This window comes from Sinocyclocheilus anshuiensis, unplaced genomic scaffold (genome assembly GCF_001515605.1).
Source record: "Sinocyclocheilus anshuiensis isolate Anshui unplaced genomic scaffold, SAMN03320099.WGS_v1.1 scaffold74, whole genome shotgun sequence".
In the NCBI taxonomy this organism is placed as follows: Eukaryota; Metazoa; Chordata; class Actinopteri; order Cypriniformes; family Cyprinidae; genus Sinocyclocheilus; species Sinocyclocheilus anshuiensis.
Genome location: NW_015546044.1, coordinates 20,835 through 35,386, shown reverse-complemented (window position 1 = coordinate 35,386; position 14,552 = coordinate 20,835). Strand labels below are relative to the sequence as shown.

Sequence of the window (14,552 nt, the reverse complement as noted above, 5' to 3'; positions counted from 1 at the left end):
TTACTTGTCTTTAACAATTTAATGTTTGAAATATTATATTAGTCTAGTTGTTTCTGCTGTGGTATTTTTGTTAAAACCATAGGCAAATGTTCCTCTTGTAGGCCTAAGTGTTCTGTAGGCTGCTGATTTTTGCTCATGTTATTCAGCTGCAACAGAATGCTTTGTAAAAAAAACAATAAATGTTTGACATCTGAATGTTTGACCACTTTTTTTTTTCATTATTGGGATTGAAACTAGGAATCTATAAGTATCGGAATCGATAAGCAGAATCTGAATCCATAAAATTCAAACGATACCCAACCCTAATCATTGGCCATGGCCCAGCCGCTCCGTACATTCACACATCAGATAGCATCTGTGCAGAGGTGAATTAAGTGCAATGTGGGATATTTCTTCAGTGCTGAAGAGAATGTAAGAATATAACTTATTTTGTTTTGAACACTATACTGTACATATTTCCAATTTAGTTACATACATTTTTTCTGTAAGCTTTTCAAAGAAGCATAATGAAATATGTCCTTACAATAAGTGACAGTATTCAGTGTATTAAATGACTACTTTTTTCTTTATGTAGAAAGGACTCATTTTGTTCACCTTTTCTTTGTTTACACTACAGTTTAAAGTTAAGGGTTAGTAGGATTTTTTAAATGAATTATTACTTTTATTACTCATATTTATTCCAGCTGGAACTGAAAACCCTAATTCCTTCTGTGCTCTTCTATTATACTCGCATCTAATATTTTCCCTGCTTAAAATAAAGTATTCGTATTAATGGGAACAATGGCACACTGAAACCTAACAAAAATGTATGTGGTGCAGAAAGATCTGTCAAATGAGAATTCAAATTCGTGAGCTGGTTTCTCACCATCACTTCTGTTTCTTGAAACAAGCTAGAGTGGGTCGACTGAGAAATAGATTTCTGAATCAGAAGTAGAACTAAGAATTGAGAAGTTTTCAACATTATATATCCATGCATCTAACTATTTTGAACTTTCAAGTCCATTCAAATAATATTAACAAGTGCACATTTGTGAGTACAAGTTTGTGGTTGATGCTTTATCTAGGGATCATCATTTTATCGCCTTTAGATAAGAAAACATAAATTCTCTCATTTTGTAGATGTCCAACTTTTTCCCTCCTGAAATGCATTAGGAAATTAAAACTTATAAATGTCAAAACAGCAATTAGCTGATATATTCATGATGTGAGTCATGGGGAGAGTGGATACAGACGGGCCATTTGCAGTGCTTAAGGAAATAAAGGTTATTAAAATGCATTTCTAAATGAATTGTGATCATTGGTTTTCTGCACTGAAATTATAAATGGCAAACTCTGATGTGAATCATTGTGAGCACAACATCTGCTGAGGGACTTACTGTACTGTGCATTTCAATTAGCTTGGTCTAAAGGACCCTGTTATATTGCCATCTCTCTGTACGCTACTTGCAAAGTGTCTTATTTTTCAACTAAAACATGAATCTAAACGCAATGTTCCCCTTTTTCCTGACATTTTGATTGACGGTTGGTGATGTAGTGAATTTGAAGTTGACAAGCCCAAGGCTCTATGTACCCATTCAGTTGATAGAGCTACTTCATTCCATTCTTTTTCTCATCTCTCAGCACACCGCAATGGAGACACTCAAGCACGACAGAAGAAAAATAACTTTTATTCCATAATACAGTTTCCGTGCGTCGGTTTCTCTCTCCTCCCGCCTCCTCCCGTCCTCACACAGGAGGGAGCCAGTCAACAAGTAGCCAGGGGTCATACCAACAATTTTATTTGCTCTTCATGTTCGCTCCTAATACATATGCTATTGGAAAAGGAGAGTTTAAAAAGAGAGCTAAATAAATAATTAATCCTATTAACTCATGGCCTGCATTTCCCGTCGGAATCAAATATTTATTTTGTGCCCTGGGTCAAGTCTGTGCCTTGCTTTAATAGATTCTGTCACAATTCTTTATGCTTTTCCCTAAGTTCTCTTTGAGGTGGAAGAAGAAGGAGACGCCTCAGCTGTCAGAGTTGAGCTGGAGACTGAGCTTTAATTATACTAAAGCTTCAAGACAGTAGGTTATTAATACATTTGAAAATTTAACTTTTTTTACATATTTACTTGTATTATCATATTTACAATATCTATATATGTTCTACTGCTATAGGATCATTAGCTAATCATGTATTTGTTTGCAGCAGATTTTATTTAGCAGATTTTTTGCATGAAATAATATCAAAAATAATAAATTACTAAAGTAAATGTCATTAAATCATTTTTTGAAAATACAGCAGAACTAGGGATGGACTAATATTAAAATTCGGTCTGATACGGATAAGCCAATAATTACTTTCATGTTATGGTCCATAACTGAACTGGAAGATATCCTATACTATTCTATTATATATTATTTTATACTATTTTGTCAAAATAAATTACAAATAAAACACTAAACCTAAAATAAATCTAATTTAAATGCTAAATGTGAATTTAGTTCCCATAACATGTACAGTATGAAAAATGGAAATTCATTTTGAGATTTGATAAGATTTGTTATTAAATTATTAGTGTTTTGAAATATTACCTTTAAATGAACATTCGGTTCAAGATACGGTAATTAAAACAAGGGAAAACTGATACTTATAAAGAAAAAATAAATCTCCAATATCAGCTAAAAACCGATATGGCACCGATATTGTGCATAATGATGTATTGGGGAAATTCAGCTTTGCTGTCACAAGAATAAATTACATTTTAAAATATATTCAAATAGAAAACAGTTATTTTAAATTGTAAACTGTTTTTACTGTATGTTTTATTAAATAAATGCAGCTTTGGTGAGCATAAGAGACTTCTTTCAAAAACATTAAAAAGCTTATCAGCCCCAAACTTTTGAACTGCAGTTTAATTCATATTTTATCTGTAAACAGATCCCTGATTATGTCTGCTGCACATAAACACATCTAGATTACGTTTTCACATGCATCACCAAATCATCCTGTCGATATGGCAGAATGCACTGTGAACAGATTGTATTGTTGGTTTCCTTTCCCGAAATGACACTTCAAAGCACAGTTGAGGAGCCCTTTTTCGAGCTGATCTCGGCCCCCTCTAGCCCTCCATGTAAAACGAACACTAGGAGTAGGCATTATTGCTCCACTTGCATCCTCTTGAGAAAGACCCCTCCTTTTGGAATGACAACAGCAGAATGCATATGCCACAGTTGGTACTCTTTTATATGTAAATATGCTGTTAGAAATAATAAGCTCGAGTAAAATGAAATGGAATCAAGGTTGAACAAATTAAGTGGATGATTTACCATGATATAACATTCAGTTCATTAAGTGTGAATGTAATTAACATCAGAATCTAAGAGGCGAGATGAAAAACGACTGAAATAAATGAATACAATATATTCTTCTTCTTTTTGCATATGCAGCATAAGAAGACACCCCCACCACAAAGAAAGACCCTAGACTTTGAAGTGCTAATAGGTTAGATCATTACCCAGCCAACGCTGACAGATTCGCAGATGCATTTGCAACATGTTCTTTTTGTTTCAGCAGCATTATCGAGCCCATTCTGATGGTCTTCCAGCCTTTTTTACCCTCATTTGTTAGTGCACATATCATTAACAGATTTGTGATGCCTTATGAGCAAATATCACACGATTCCCTCATCAATCGCCCTTTTTTCCAGCCCTTCATTCAGCCATCTGTTTGAGACAACGGCATAAAAGTCACCTCGCAATAGTTATGACTGACATGCATAAGAAGTTGCGACAAAAACAGCATGATAAGAGAGAAAAGGGAGAGCAGAGTGAAGACAAACTCCCTATCAGATCTGTAATACAAATACACAGCTTCTATTTGGTTCTAGAAACATGGTGTGCTGTTCCTCGAGTGCCCCCTGCTGGCAACAAGCAACATTTCGCCTGCAAACATGATTAGAGTGACAAGAAACATGCTACATGTAAACAAACAAACTGAGAGAGAATGCAAAAAACAGTCTCATTCGAGGTCAGGAGTCTCTGCTCTGCTGAGCCATCAGTATCACACCGTCCCCTGGATTCATTATGGCACGTCCCTGACTTCACCTGTCTTCACATCCGGTCCGCTATGTGGAACTGAGGCCAGACAGAGATTTATGTGTGGAAACTATGCACACCCTCCATACTGAACTTGCTTTCTTCTCCTCTCTCTTGCTCAAGGAGATGATAAATTCTTGGAAGTGCTCAAAGGCTGTCAGAGTAGGGCATCGCATTTGCACACTGAACCAAGTTGGTATTATGATAGAGTCAACAAATAATACACGCTCCAAGCCGAGGTTCATACCTGCTCTAAACCGGGATGAGCCAGCTGTCCAGATCTCTCTTTAAACCCAAATATGATGGAACCCGCCCCCCCCCCGAAGCTTAACCCTCATTTCACCAGCAGTAATCTATCACAGCTGCTGCTGGGCCCGCAAATAAAGTTGTGCTAGTTGTTATGGTGCATGGGAAATGTCTTTATCTCTACATACCTTGCCGTATATTTCTGGCAAATGGCTGGCAAATCCATGCAGAATCTCATGTGAAAGAGCACAGCAGGTAAGTCTTCTCGCTCTCTGGCCACAGATGAATGGGGTTGTAGACCAGAGCATTAAATCATGACAGTAGTAGCATGGCTAAGTGCTGAGTATGAACACAGGTCAGCAGGCCAAGAGAGCCAGCCTCTGAGAAATGTTTCATAGGAACAGCAGGAAGGGCCTTTATTGAATGATTCTTCAAGCGATTGGCATAAAAGTGTGGGGCTAATATAGACTCTTAACACGCTGCATAAATGGTCAGCCTTCCACAGCAGCTTAAAACCAAACCTGCTGCTTTTGCAATTATGAAAATGGCAGAGTGCAAGCGTAAACAACACCACAGTAATTACCTCATAGTGGATTTGAGGCTGTTTCCTGCATCGCGTCCCAGCAGAGCTCTCACCGCTGCTAAATCTCCAGCACCACCTGGGTTGTGAATGCGAGTTTGCAGGCTGTATTGAATGCAATAAAAAGAAGCGTACTGCAAAATAATGCCAAGAAACATCTTTCTGTTGAGCTGTTGTCACAGGCTGCAACATATGACTCCTCAAAACCAGATATTTTTAGTAAATCAAGAACATTCAGTGCGACCAGTGTAGTCTGATAACCAAACAAATTACTTTTATGAACAAGTTCTTTTTAGTGAATGAAAAACATGCATGCTATGAGTATAGTCTGATTCCCGAATGAATGACTGTTCTTTTTTAAGTGAATCAAAAACTTATAACATGACTCCCAAATGAATGACTCCTAAGAACCTGTTAGTGAATCAAAATCATAATATTTGACCAGTGTAAACTGACTCCTTTTAGCTAATCAAAAACATACACCACAACCAGTGTTGTCTGATTCACAAACAAATTACTCTTATGAGCTGTTTCTTTTTAGTGAATCAAAAAATACAGTCTGATTCCCAAATGAATGAGTAGTTTAATGAATAGTTCAAATAGATGACTTACCAGTTTGAATCAGTTGTCGAATCCTTCATTGAACTGAATCAATCAGACTGTTTCCTGAATCATTATCTGTCTTACATACTGATCTACAAGTTATATACAATAGGAATATTCAGTCATTACAATCTTGTACATGTTAAATGATAAACGTAAAGAATGATAAAAAAATGTGGAATCAAAAAGAAAGAAACCCGATACTAACTGAAAACGTCTCAGGTTACGTATATAACCATAGTTCCTCGAAGGAACTCGAGCTGCGTCGGAAAACGCTAGGGGAACGCCCTTCAGCGTGACCGGCTCTGAACCTCGTGTGTAATCAGACCAACAGATGGGCGAGACATCACGGACGGGTGACTTAATGACCAGGAGGCTATAAAAGCACGTGCGGTGAGACCAGCGTCAGCTTTTTGTCGCTTGCTGATGCGGCCATCTTTCTCTGAGGAGATTGATGTTGTTGCTGTGACTGAGCGTCTCGCGCGATCCCGTGGCAACGCTTATATTACATCATTCGGTTTTTGATGTGAATTCATTCCTGGAAGCTGACGCTGGTCTCACCGCACGTGCTTTTATAGCCTCCTGGTCATTACGTCACCCGCCCGTGACGTCTCGCCCATCTATTGGTCTGATTACACACGAGGTTCAGAGCCGGTCACGCTGAAGGGCGTTCCCCTAGCGTTTTCCGACGCAGCGTCTCGTTCCTTCGAGGAACTATGGTTATATACGTAACCTGAGATGTTTTCAGTCACTTTAGTATCGGGTTTCTTTCTTTTTGATTCCACAATTTTTTATCATTCTTTACGTTTATCATTTAACATGTACAAGATTGTAATGACTGAATATTCCTATAGGCCTATACTGTATAGAAGACTGGAACAGAATTCTTTATGAAAGACTGATTTGATGTCTGTTGTTTTATTACAAATATATATTTATAATGAAAGGTATGCTTATAAAACATACACCTGTTTCAGTGTCTGTTGTACTTTTATAGAGGTATTCTTTCTTAAACCCTTTACAAGCACTAGAATGGGAGAAGAAATCTCAGGAGAGCCGATGTTCCACTGGATGGAGAAGGAGGATAGGTTAGTGTTTTACGAGACAGACACTGGGATCAAACATCAACTACAAATGTAAGCATTGATCAGCCATTCCAGTTCATTGCATTTTACATTGGAAGAGCTTTGCTATACAGGGAAATAAAACATTTATGGTGCAATTTGTCTGTTTCACCAGACTAAACAAACAAAACGGAGACAGATTGAATGGCTACAATGACATGGGCACAAGCTGTCCAATGCTGAAGTTGTCCATAATTTTCATTGATGTGACTAGGTTGTTTGGATGATTTGGCTGTCAGTAAAGTCAAATGACCCATTTGTGAGAGTCTCTTCCTGCTTTTAGATGTCCACAGGCCGTATCATCATAGTGGTCATGGTCGCCATCCAGCTCGGCCCTTTCCAGTAGTACCATTTTATACTGTTATACCGTATCACATTGGAATTTCCAGAATAGTATATCCCATTGAGATTGGATGGACCACAAGCTTCAAACCACCACCCTGCAGGGACAAAAGGCAAGTGATTTCAGTTATGGACTGACCATTTGTACGACCTAATTAATATTCATCAGCCAGAACTATTATTGTATGTATTAATATTTGGAAAACTAAATATATAAATATAAACATTTCTATTTAGCTTTAATTATATATATATATATATATATATATATATATAAATCTCCAGTTTTAGTAATATTTGTATTTCAATGTCAACTTGTTTTATTTCAGTTAGCTGCCAAGGCAACATTTCTACATTTTTCATCTAGTATTTATATTATTAAAATATTTTAATTCAGCTTTCTTCGGTTAATAGTTTTAGTTTATCGTGAAAGAAGTAGTTCATCCAAAAATGAAAATTAGCTGAAAACTCAGGCCATCCAAGATATAGATTAGTTTGTTTCTTCATCAGAACAAATTTGGAGAAATTTAGCATTACATCACTTGTTCACCATTGGACCCTCTGAGTAAATGGGTGCCGTCAGAATGACTCCAGTCACCGTTATTGTGATGTTTTTATCAGCTGAACTCTCATTCTGTCAGCACCCATTCACTGCAGAGAATCCATTGGCGAGCAAATGATATAATGCTACATTTATCCTAAAGAAACAAACTGATCTACATCTTGGATGGCCTGAGGGTGAGTACATTTTCAGCAAATGTACATTTTTGGGTGAACTATTCCTTCAATAATAAGAACACTGAATATAGGCTTTGTAAATTCAGCCTCTGTCAGAGAGTATCTGCACAGGACTCTGCAGAGGTGCATCACACTGACTTGGTATTGAAATAAAATAGCAGATATGCTTTGCATTTGATCAAATATTTTTACACAACCTTCTCCTGTTTTGATTTATTCTAAGCAGCACACAAGGGATGGATTTATGGGTGTTTTGTGAGTTACCTTTACCTGTTGGAGGTAAGGAGGGAGCTTGGTTCCAGCACCTCTGATGTGTGGTTCTGCTTAACTTTAGTAAGTGTGTCTTTTTAAATTTGTTTTTAACAAGGTCCCTGATCACATCAGCCCAACAGAAGTCTGTGCACATTTCAGTGAGTATTGTTTGAGTCTAATGCACAACTGTATTGAACCCAACAGCAAACCTACCTGACTAACACTAGTGGCCCTTTGTGGGGGAAATAAAATGGTAAAAAAAAATGCATGATATGAAAAAACAGTTTTGGCCATATTTTGATTGGATCAGTTTCATTATTTAATTCAAGTAAATGTGAACTGCTGTTTTAATTAACAGATTACTCTACCACTACTTTCTCAGTTGCCATGGAAATACCTGATACTTTAACATTATTTTAGTTTTTCTCTTGGATGATGTTGGACATTTTTTTTTCCATTATATGCACTCTGATAATTACATACACTGATAGAAATAATGTAAATGCGATACCTCCAGTGGCCATCTGAGCACACTTGCAGCTGCACTGGTCATTGTCCTGATCCTTTGTGCTAAACAGGGTTCCTGAGTGGGTAAGGCTACTGGTTCGTCCAGCTGTACCACTGAAACCACTAGCATGAAGACTGAAGAGAAAAAGAAAAATGCTGAATATTTCAATATATGGATGGACACAGAAAATATAATACACAAATGGTGGTTTTAAATTGATTAAATGTTGAAAGTAAAGGCATTTATAATGTTAATCTTTTGAACTTTCTATTCATCAAAGAATCCTGAAAACATTATGACCATTTCCTCAAAAATATTAAACAGCACAACTGTTTTCAACATAAGAAATTTTCTTGAGCAGCAAATCAGCATATTAGAATGATTTCTGATGGATCATGTGACACTGAAGACTGGAATAAAGGCTGCTGAAAATTCAGCTTTGCTATCACAGGAATAAATTACAGTTTAAAATATAATGGAAAACTCTTATTTTAAATTGTAATATTTCCAAATATTACTGTTTTTTGCATTTTTCTTTCCACAAAAGTTCTCCCAGACCCCCTAGCACCCACATGGACCCCTGGTTATGTAACCCCCTGAAAATCAATACTTGTACAATAAATATTTGTATAAAAATTCCTATCATGCAGTCCTGGTCCTAAATCTATCCCTAAAATGTCTATGGTAGTCTATGGCTAAAGGTGTGCCAGGAAACTTTGCTACTACCACCTTCTCTTTTTTGCCACTTCTTATATGTCGAGTTCCAGCATTAGCTTGCTAAAATCAGCTCAGACACAAATCCTGTTTTAGATCAATTAACTTAAATACTATACACAAAGGATCACTTTAACATACACAGTTTTTTATTTTCGTTTTACATAATCTTATGAAAGTGTCTACATCTAATACATCCACTGTTAACCCAGTAATTGGACCGGCTGCGAGCCTGTATAAGATACTAAGTGATTTTTCTTTTTCTTTTTCTTTTTCTTATTTCAGAAAGCTCTAAGACTCATTAATGTGCATTCCAAAGATATTCGGCCTCCATTATCCACAATCCATTGTTGATGATGTCTCACCAGGAAGGACTGCAGACACACTGTGCCAGAGAAAGGATCACACAGCTAGGGACTGCAGGAGATTGTGTTGACATGAAAACATTTTTGCACCATAGGTTGCTTGGCTGGTTAATCCCAAATGGGCCCAACACCCTCGAGACCATGCCAGGATTCTCAACACGCTAATAAAATGCACACTTACCATATGAGGTAAACTAGAAAACAAACATGGTGGGATTTGGCAAGTGTTTGTTCAGCATCTTCTCTACCTGTTTACACACACACAGACACACATTGGCATTTCCATCTGATACCATTGCTGCAACACTCTCCCATTCTAGAACTGTATTCCAAATCATTTATTCTGAGTTAAATTTAATATTTCTGGTTCTGGTTCATTCACTGTATAAGTATGCCCACAAGCAATGCTGCATGTTTAATTGCATCCCTTAAGAGAGGTGTTTAACTCGGCAGTTTTCTGGCAAAGCCTCATGCTTGAAATTGTTTGCCCTGTTTCTCTTTTGTAGGCAGATCTGCTCCTGGGATCAGCAGACCAGAAGCAATATTGATGCTGTGACAAATGGTGGTTTACCCTAAATATAGCTCATAATTTTGACTTATGGGCACAAGTGCTTCTTATCCCAGAAAAATGACAAAGACAAGCCAAAAAATAAATTAAATGTGTCAATAACGTACTGAAAATGTAATTCACACTGCAAATCTAAATGCAAATCAAGTCTTAGTCAGATTTTGAACACCACAATATGACAATGTTTAAAATAACTCTGGACAATTAGACACTGAACATATTCTACTTAAATGACACACAGTATATAAAAATAAATGGCACTACTCCCACCCACTACATTTCATACAGAATAAAACACGCCTGTGATTAAAAACCTGAAATACTGTAGATTTTATCTTCTGCTATTTTGTTTTTCCAAAGTCACTTGTATCCACACAGGCGTCATTTACGGTGGAGACTGGTTGGATGTGTCCCCCAAGGTCGATTTTATCCCCATCACTTTATGAAATAGCTCACGTCTGTGATGCTAATACATAGGAAGCATCTTCAAATGCTGAGCAGGAGATTTTAATTTGGGAGAGGGCATTAAAATGAGTCTGGCTCTGGAATTCATCATTTTTAATGTTTTGTTGAGTGATTGTTGCAGTTGCGATCAGTGGAGGAAAGCGCTCTCGACCGCACACTGTTCTGCCATCTCCCTTTCACTTTCCACTGCTTGTTATCCGTTCCAGTTAAATTACAATACAAAATGCAACCAAATGTTTCCTGTTGCTGATTTTGGCTTATTCAGATAAAAAGTTATAGGGAACCCTTCAAACTTAAAGCAAAAACAGTGCCATTAGACCAATCATATCCGACCTCAAACTTATCCACTTGTATCCACACAGGCGTCATTTACGGTGGAGACTGGTTGGATGTGTCCCCCAAGGTCGATTTTATCCCCATCACTTTATGAAATAGCTCACGTCTGTGATGCTAATACATAGGAAGCATCTTCAAATGCTGAGCAGGAGATTTTAATTTGGGAGAGGGCATTAAAATGAGTCTGGCTCTGGAATTCATCATTTTTAATGTTTTGTTGAGTGATTGTTGCAGTTGCGATCAGTGGAGGAAAGCGCTCTCGACCGCACACTGTTCTGCCATCTCCCTTTCACTTTCCACTGCTTGTTATCCGTTCCAGTTAAATTACAATGCAAAATGCAACCAAATGTTTCCTGTTGCTGATTTTGGCTTATTCAGATAAAAAGTTATAGGGAACCCTTCAAACTTAAAGCAAAAACAGTTCCATTAGACCAATCATATCCGACCTCAAATTTATCTGAAATACATAGAAATGGTTGTAAAAAATGATTGGTCCCTCAGACCATTGTGCAATGAGAAGTTGTACGTCAAAAACAAAGCAACTAACTCAATGTGCTAATAAATTGGTTTAAAATATTCTTAAACTATTTTCTTGAAAATAGAAAAATCCTCTACTACTACTTCAATACATGACTGAAACTATTTAATATTTTGGTACCTGTATTTCTTATCCTCTCCGTCAATGTAGAAATGGTCATATTGAGAATAGGCCTGCTGTCCCTCTGCGTCTTTGAGGTGGACCTGGAGAGTGTAGTCTTTTGATGTTGTAAGCAGGTGGATGACATCATTTCCTAACCAGTGTTCTCCTGATGGATCTCCAAATCCCTATGTCGTATGTGAAGAAAAGACAAAAAAAAGTTGCTTTATCTGCTTGACATACATCTCATTTTAACTATCTTTGACAAACAACCTGAAATCATTCATTTCCAGTGGTGAGTAGTACACTGGAAAAATGTGGCATACGATTTACTTAGAAACTATTTTCACTCAAATTGCTAGTAAATTTCACAAAATGTTGAAGTACAAAATGAAATTATATTTTCTTTTAAAATTTAAAAATCATTATTTACAATTTACGGGAGCTGTGTGTATTTCAGATTATTTGGGAATGCATCATTTTTACATCCAATTATAAAGCTTTGAGTGCGTTGAAATATTCTAACGTTTACAACTAGACTGTATGTGACTGCCAGACGGGATGTGATGATTATAATGAAAACTAAGAGTGTGAGATGTACATTACCAGTAGTTTTGCATTAATATGCTAATCTTTAAACACTATTTCTGTAAAATGAGATGTGGTAGTGCAGTTGGGCATTCAAATGCTTCAATGCACACGTTATCAACAATCTAGAGGGGCTCCCCACTCCCACACTCCATCTGGGGCCAAATAGTTATCATTCACTTGTAAAAACATTTTTCTTGGAAAACAACAAGGAAAAGAGAAAACAAAACTTGTGCGGTTCTGACGCACTCCCAGAGCAGCCATAGCAATTTGTCTGTTGAAGTGGCCCAGGTGAGATGAATTACCACTGTTTTTGCATTTAAAACTCAATAGTTTCCAAACAAATCAGCTCTCCAGGTAGATGTTACTTTTACAGGTAGAAAACACTGATTTTTAAGCGAGCATTACTAACAATGTGCTCTCTTTATATTCTGTGACTTGTTTTAAATAATGGACGCAGTGTGTGAATGATGACATCCTACTTAATTTAAATTCAAATATATTTTCTTATCTTTTCTCTTCTCAAGACTCAAATGACCCTGTGACCATATTAATATATACTTATCCTCCCAGATAGGGAGGGAATGCAGGTGTAACAACATGGGAGACATCGGATTTGAATTCTCTTCCTCAGGTCAATGGGGTCACAAACATATCAGTATTCTATGGCTATACATGTCAGATGCCACGCATGAGATAGACTTTCTCCATCAGTGCAGGTTAAATATGTGTTTTAAATGTTAGGCGCCTCGGATTAATGGTAGCAGACGTTTGCATAAATCAAGAAATCTCAATAAGGGATAGAAAGGCTCACATGTAATTTATACAGCATGTCTTCATTAAAGGAGTGATCATACTTTATTGTCTAAAGCTAAATCAAGAAAAATTATTTTTAAGCAATCTTTAATGATTGCACAAAATCAAATTCCTACAGCTAAGTACTTTACAGTGTTCACCTTCTCATATATGATGCATGGCAATATGTTTTTCCAAAACATGACTGATGTTGTGGAAATTTACCAGAAGGTTTTTTTACCCCATCTTTTTCAAGACATATGAAGACCTGCTTAATGCGTGATAAAAACCTAACCTGATCAGAGACAGAGAATTGCATTTAAAGAATTCGAAGCCAAACTGTGGAAAGACAACCACATTCCTCATCATTCCGCTATAACCTACGAATACAGTAAAATGGATTAAATGTGGAAAACGCTCTAATTAGCATTGGACAAGTGGTTCCTACCAGTTTGTAATCATTCCAGCCACGGTTGAAATCGACTGATCCATCATAGCGATGCTGAAAGACAGTCCAGCCTCCCCCTTTAGTTTTCATGTCACAGAATACCTGGTCAGAAACAACCACACAGAAACACATACATGCCATAAATATACATATATACTTTGTAAATGTATACTTTTAACAATAGAACAAATGAAGTAGTGAACTAAATGAAACATTCCTTTTCTTAATATTAATATTAGTGTAATATTAGTGACAAAACTATGGTTCCCTTTCATGGGAACTTTAAACTGCGTCCTCTAGGGGTCGTTATGGGGAACGCCTCGTCGTGACCCGTGTCTGAAGCATACATTGAAAAAACACCAACAACACGTTGGCCGGCGACAGCCATGACATCACTACCGGTGCGACTATAGTATAAATAGGCACCGGGAGAACACATCATCCTCTTCTTCGTCTTCATTGACTGTTTTGTTTGAAGCATGCATTTCTGTGGTAAGAGCGATCTCTATTCATATCATTATGGCGAGCACTAGAAAAGCATTTAGAGGATGTGTGCATCCATGTTGTCGTTGTTTAACATCTGATGACACACACGATCTATGCGTTATTTGTTTGGGTGAAGAGCACGCATGCGATGTCTCCGAGGGGGCAATCGGCATGCACCGTGAGCGTTTTTTCAAGGAAAAAGCTCCGCTCTCGTTTGTCTCTCTTTTCGAGGAAAGAGGGGCAGCCATCTGCTTCCCGTGATTCAGGATCCGCCGCTGCTGAGGCACAGAGGAGTATGAACTCATGGGGATCGCATGTGGATCTGACCGATGAGTTTGAAGAGGGGTTTTCCCTCTCGGGATCATCGGCTGTGGACGAGAGTGAGCCGCTGGAGGATGATGTTATTTCATTAACATTGTCTGATCCAGGGGCCAGTGCTCTGCTGGAAAGCAGGAAAATGTCTGAGGAGGGCAAAAAGCTGAGGCTGAGCTTTCCCAATCCTCCTGCCCTGCGTATGATGAGCTTTTGAAAGTTATGGATCGCGCCACGGCGAGGCTTTACTTGCCGTGAAGCGGGTGAAGAAAATAACATTGTGAGGTCATCTATTTAAAAAAAATTAAAAATAAACCATGAACGTTATTTTTCTGGCCATAACCCTCCAGCTCAGGTGAGCCTTCCTT

The 14,552-nt window shown here is 37.6% G+C and overlaps 1 protein-coding gene across 1 annotated transcript in view; it reads right to left on the bottom strand.

Annotated features, from left to right (window-relative positions):
* Positions 1-6,408: 6,408 nt before the first annotated feature.
* Positions 6,409-14,552, bottom strand: part of LOC107698979 (angiopoietin-2-like) — a 26,708-nt gene continuing 18,564 nt past the window's right edge. The window contains exons 6-9 of the mRNA XM_016500117.1: positions 13,387-13,488; positions 11,577-11,743; positions 8,474-8,604; positions 6,409-7,070 (exon numbers count right to left, since the gene is read on the bottom strand). Of these exons, the coding sequence (XP_016355603.1) occupies positions 6,910-7,070; positions 8,474-8,604; positions 11,577-11,743; positions 13,387-13,488 (561 nt within the window). The 3' untranslated portion in view covers positions 6,409-6,909. The remainder of the gene's footprint in view (positions 7,071-8,473; positions 8,605-11,576; positions 11,744-13,386; positions 13,489-14,552) is intronic.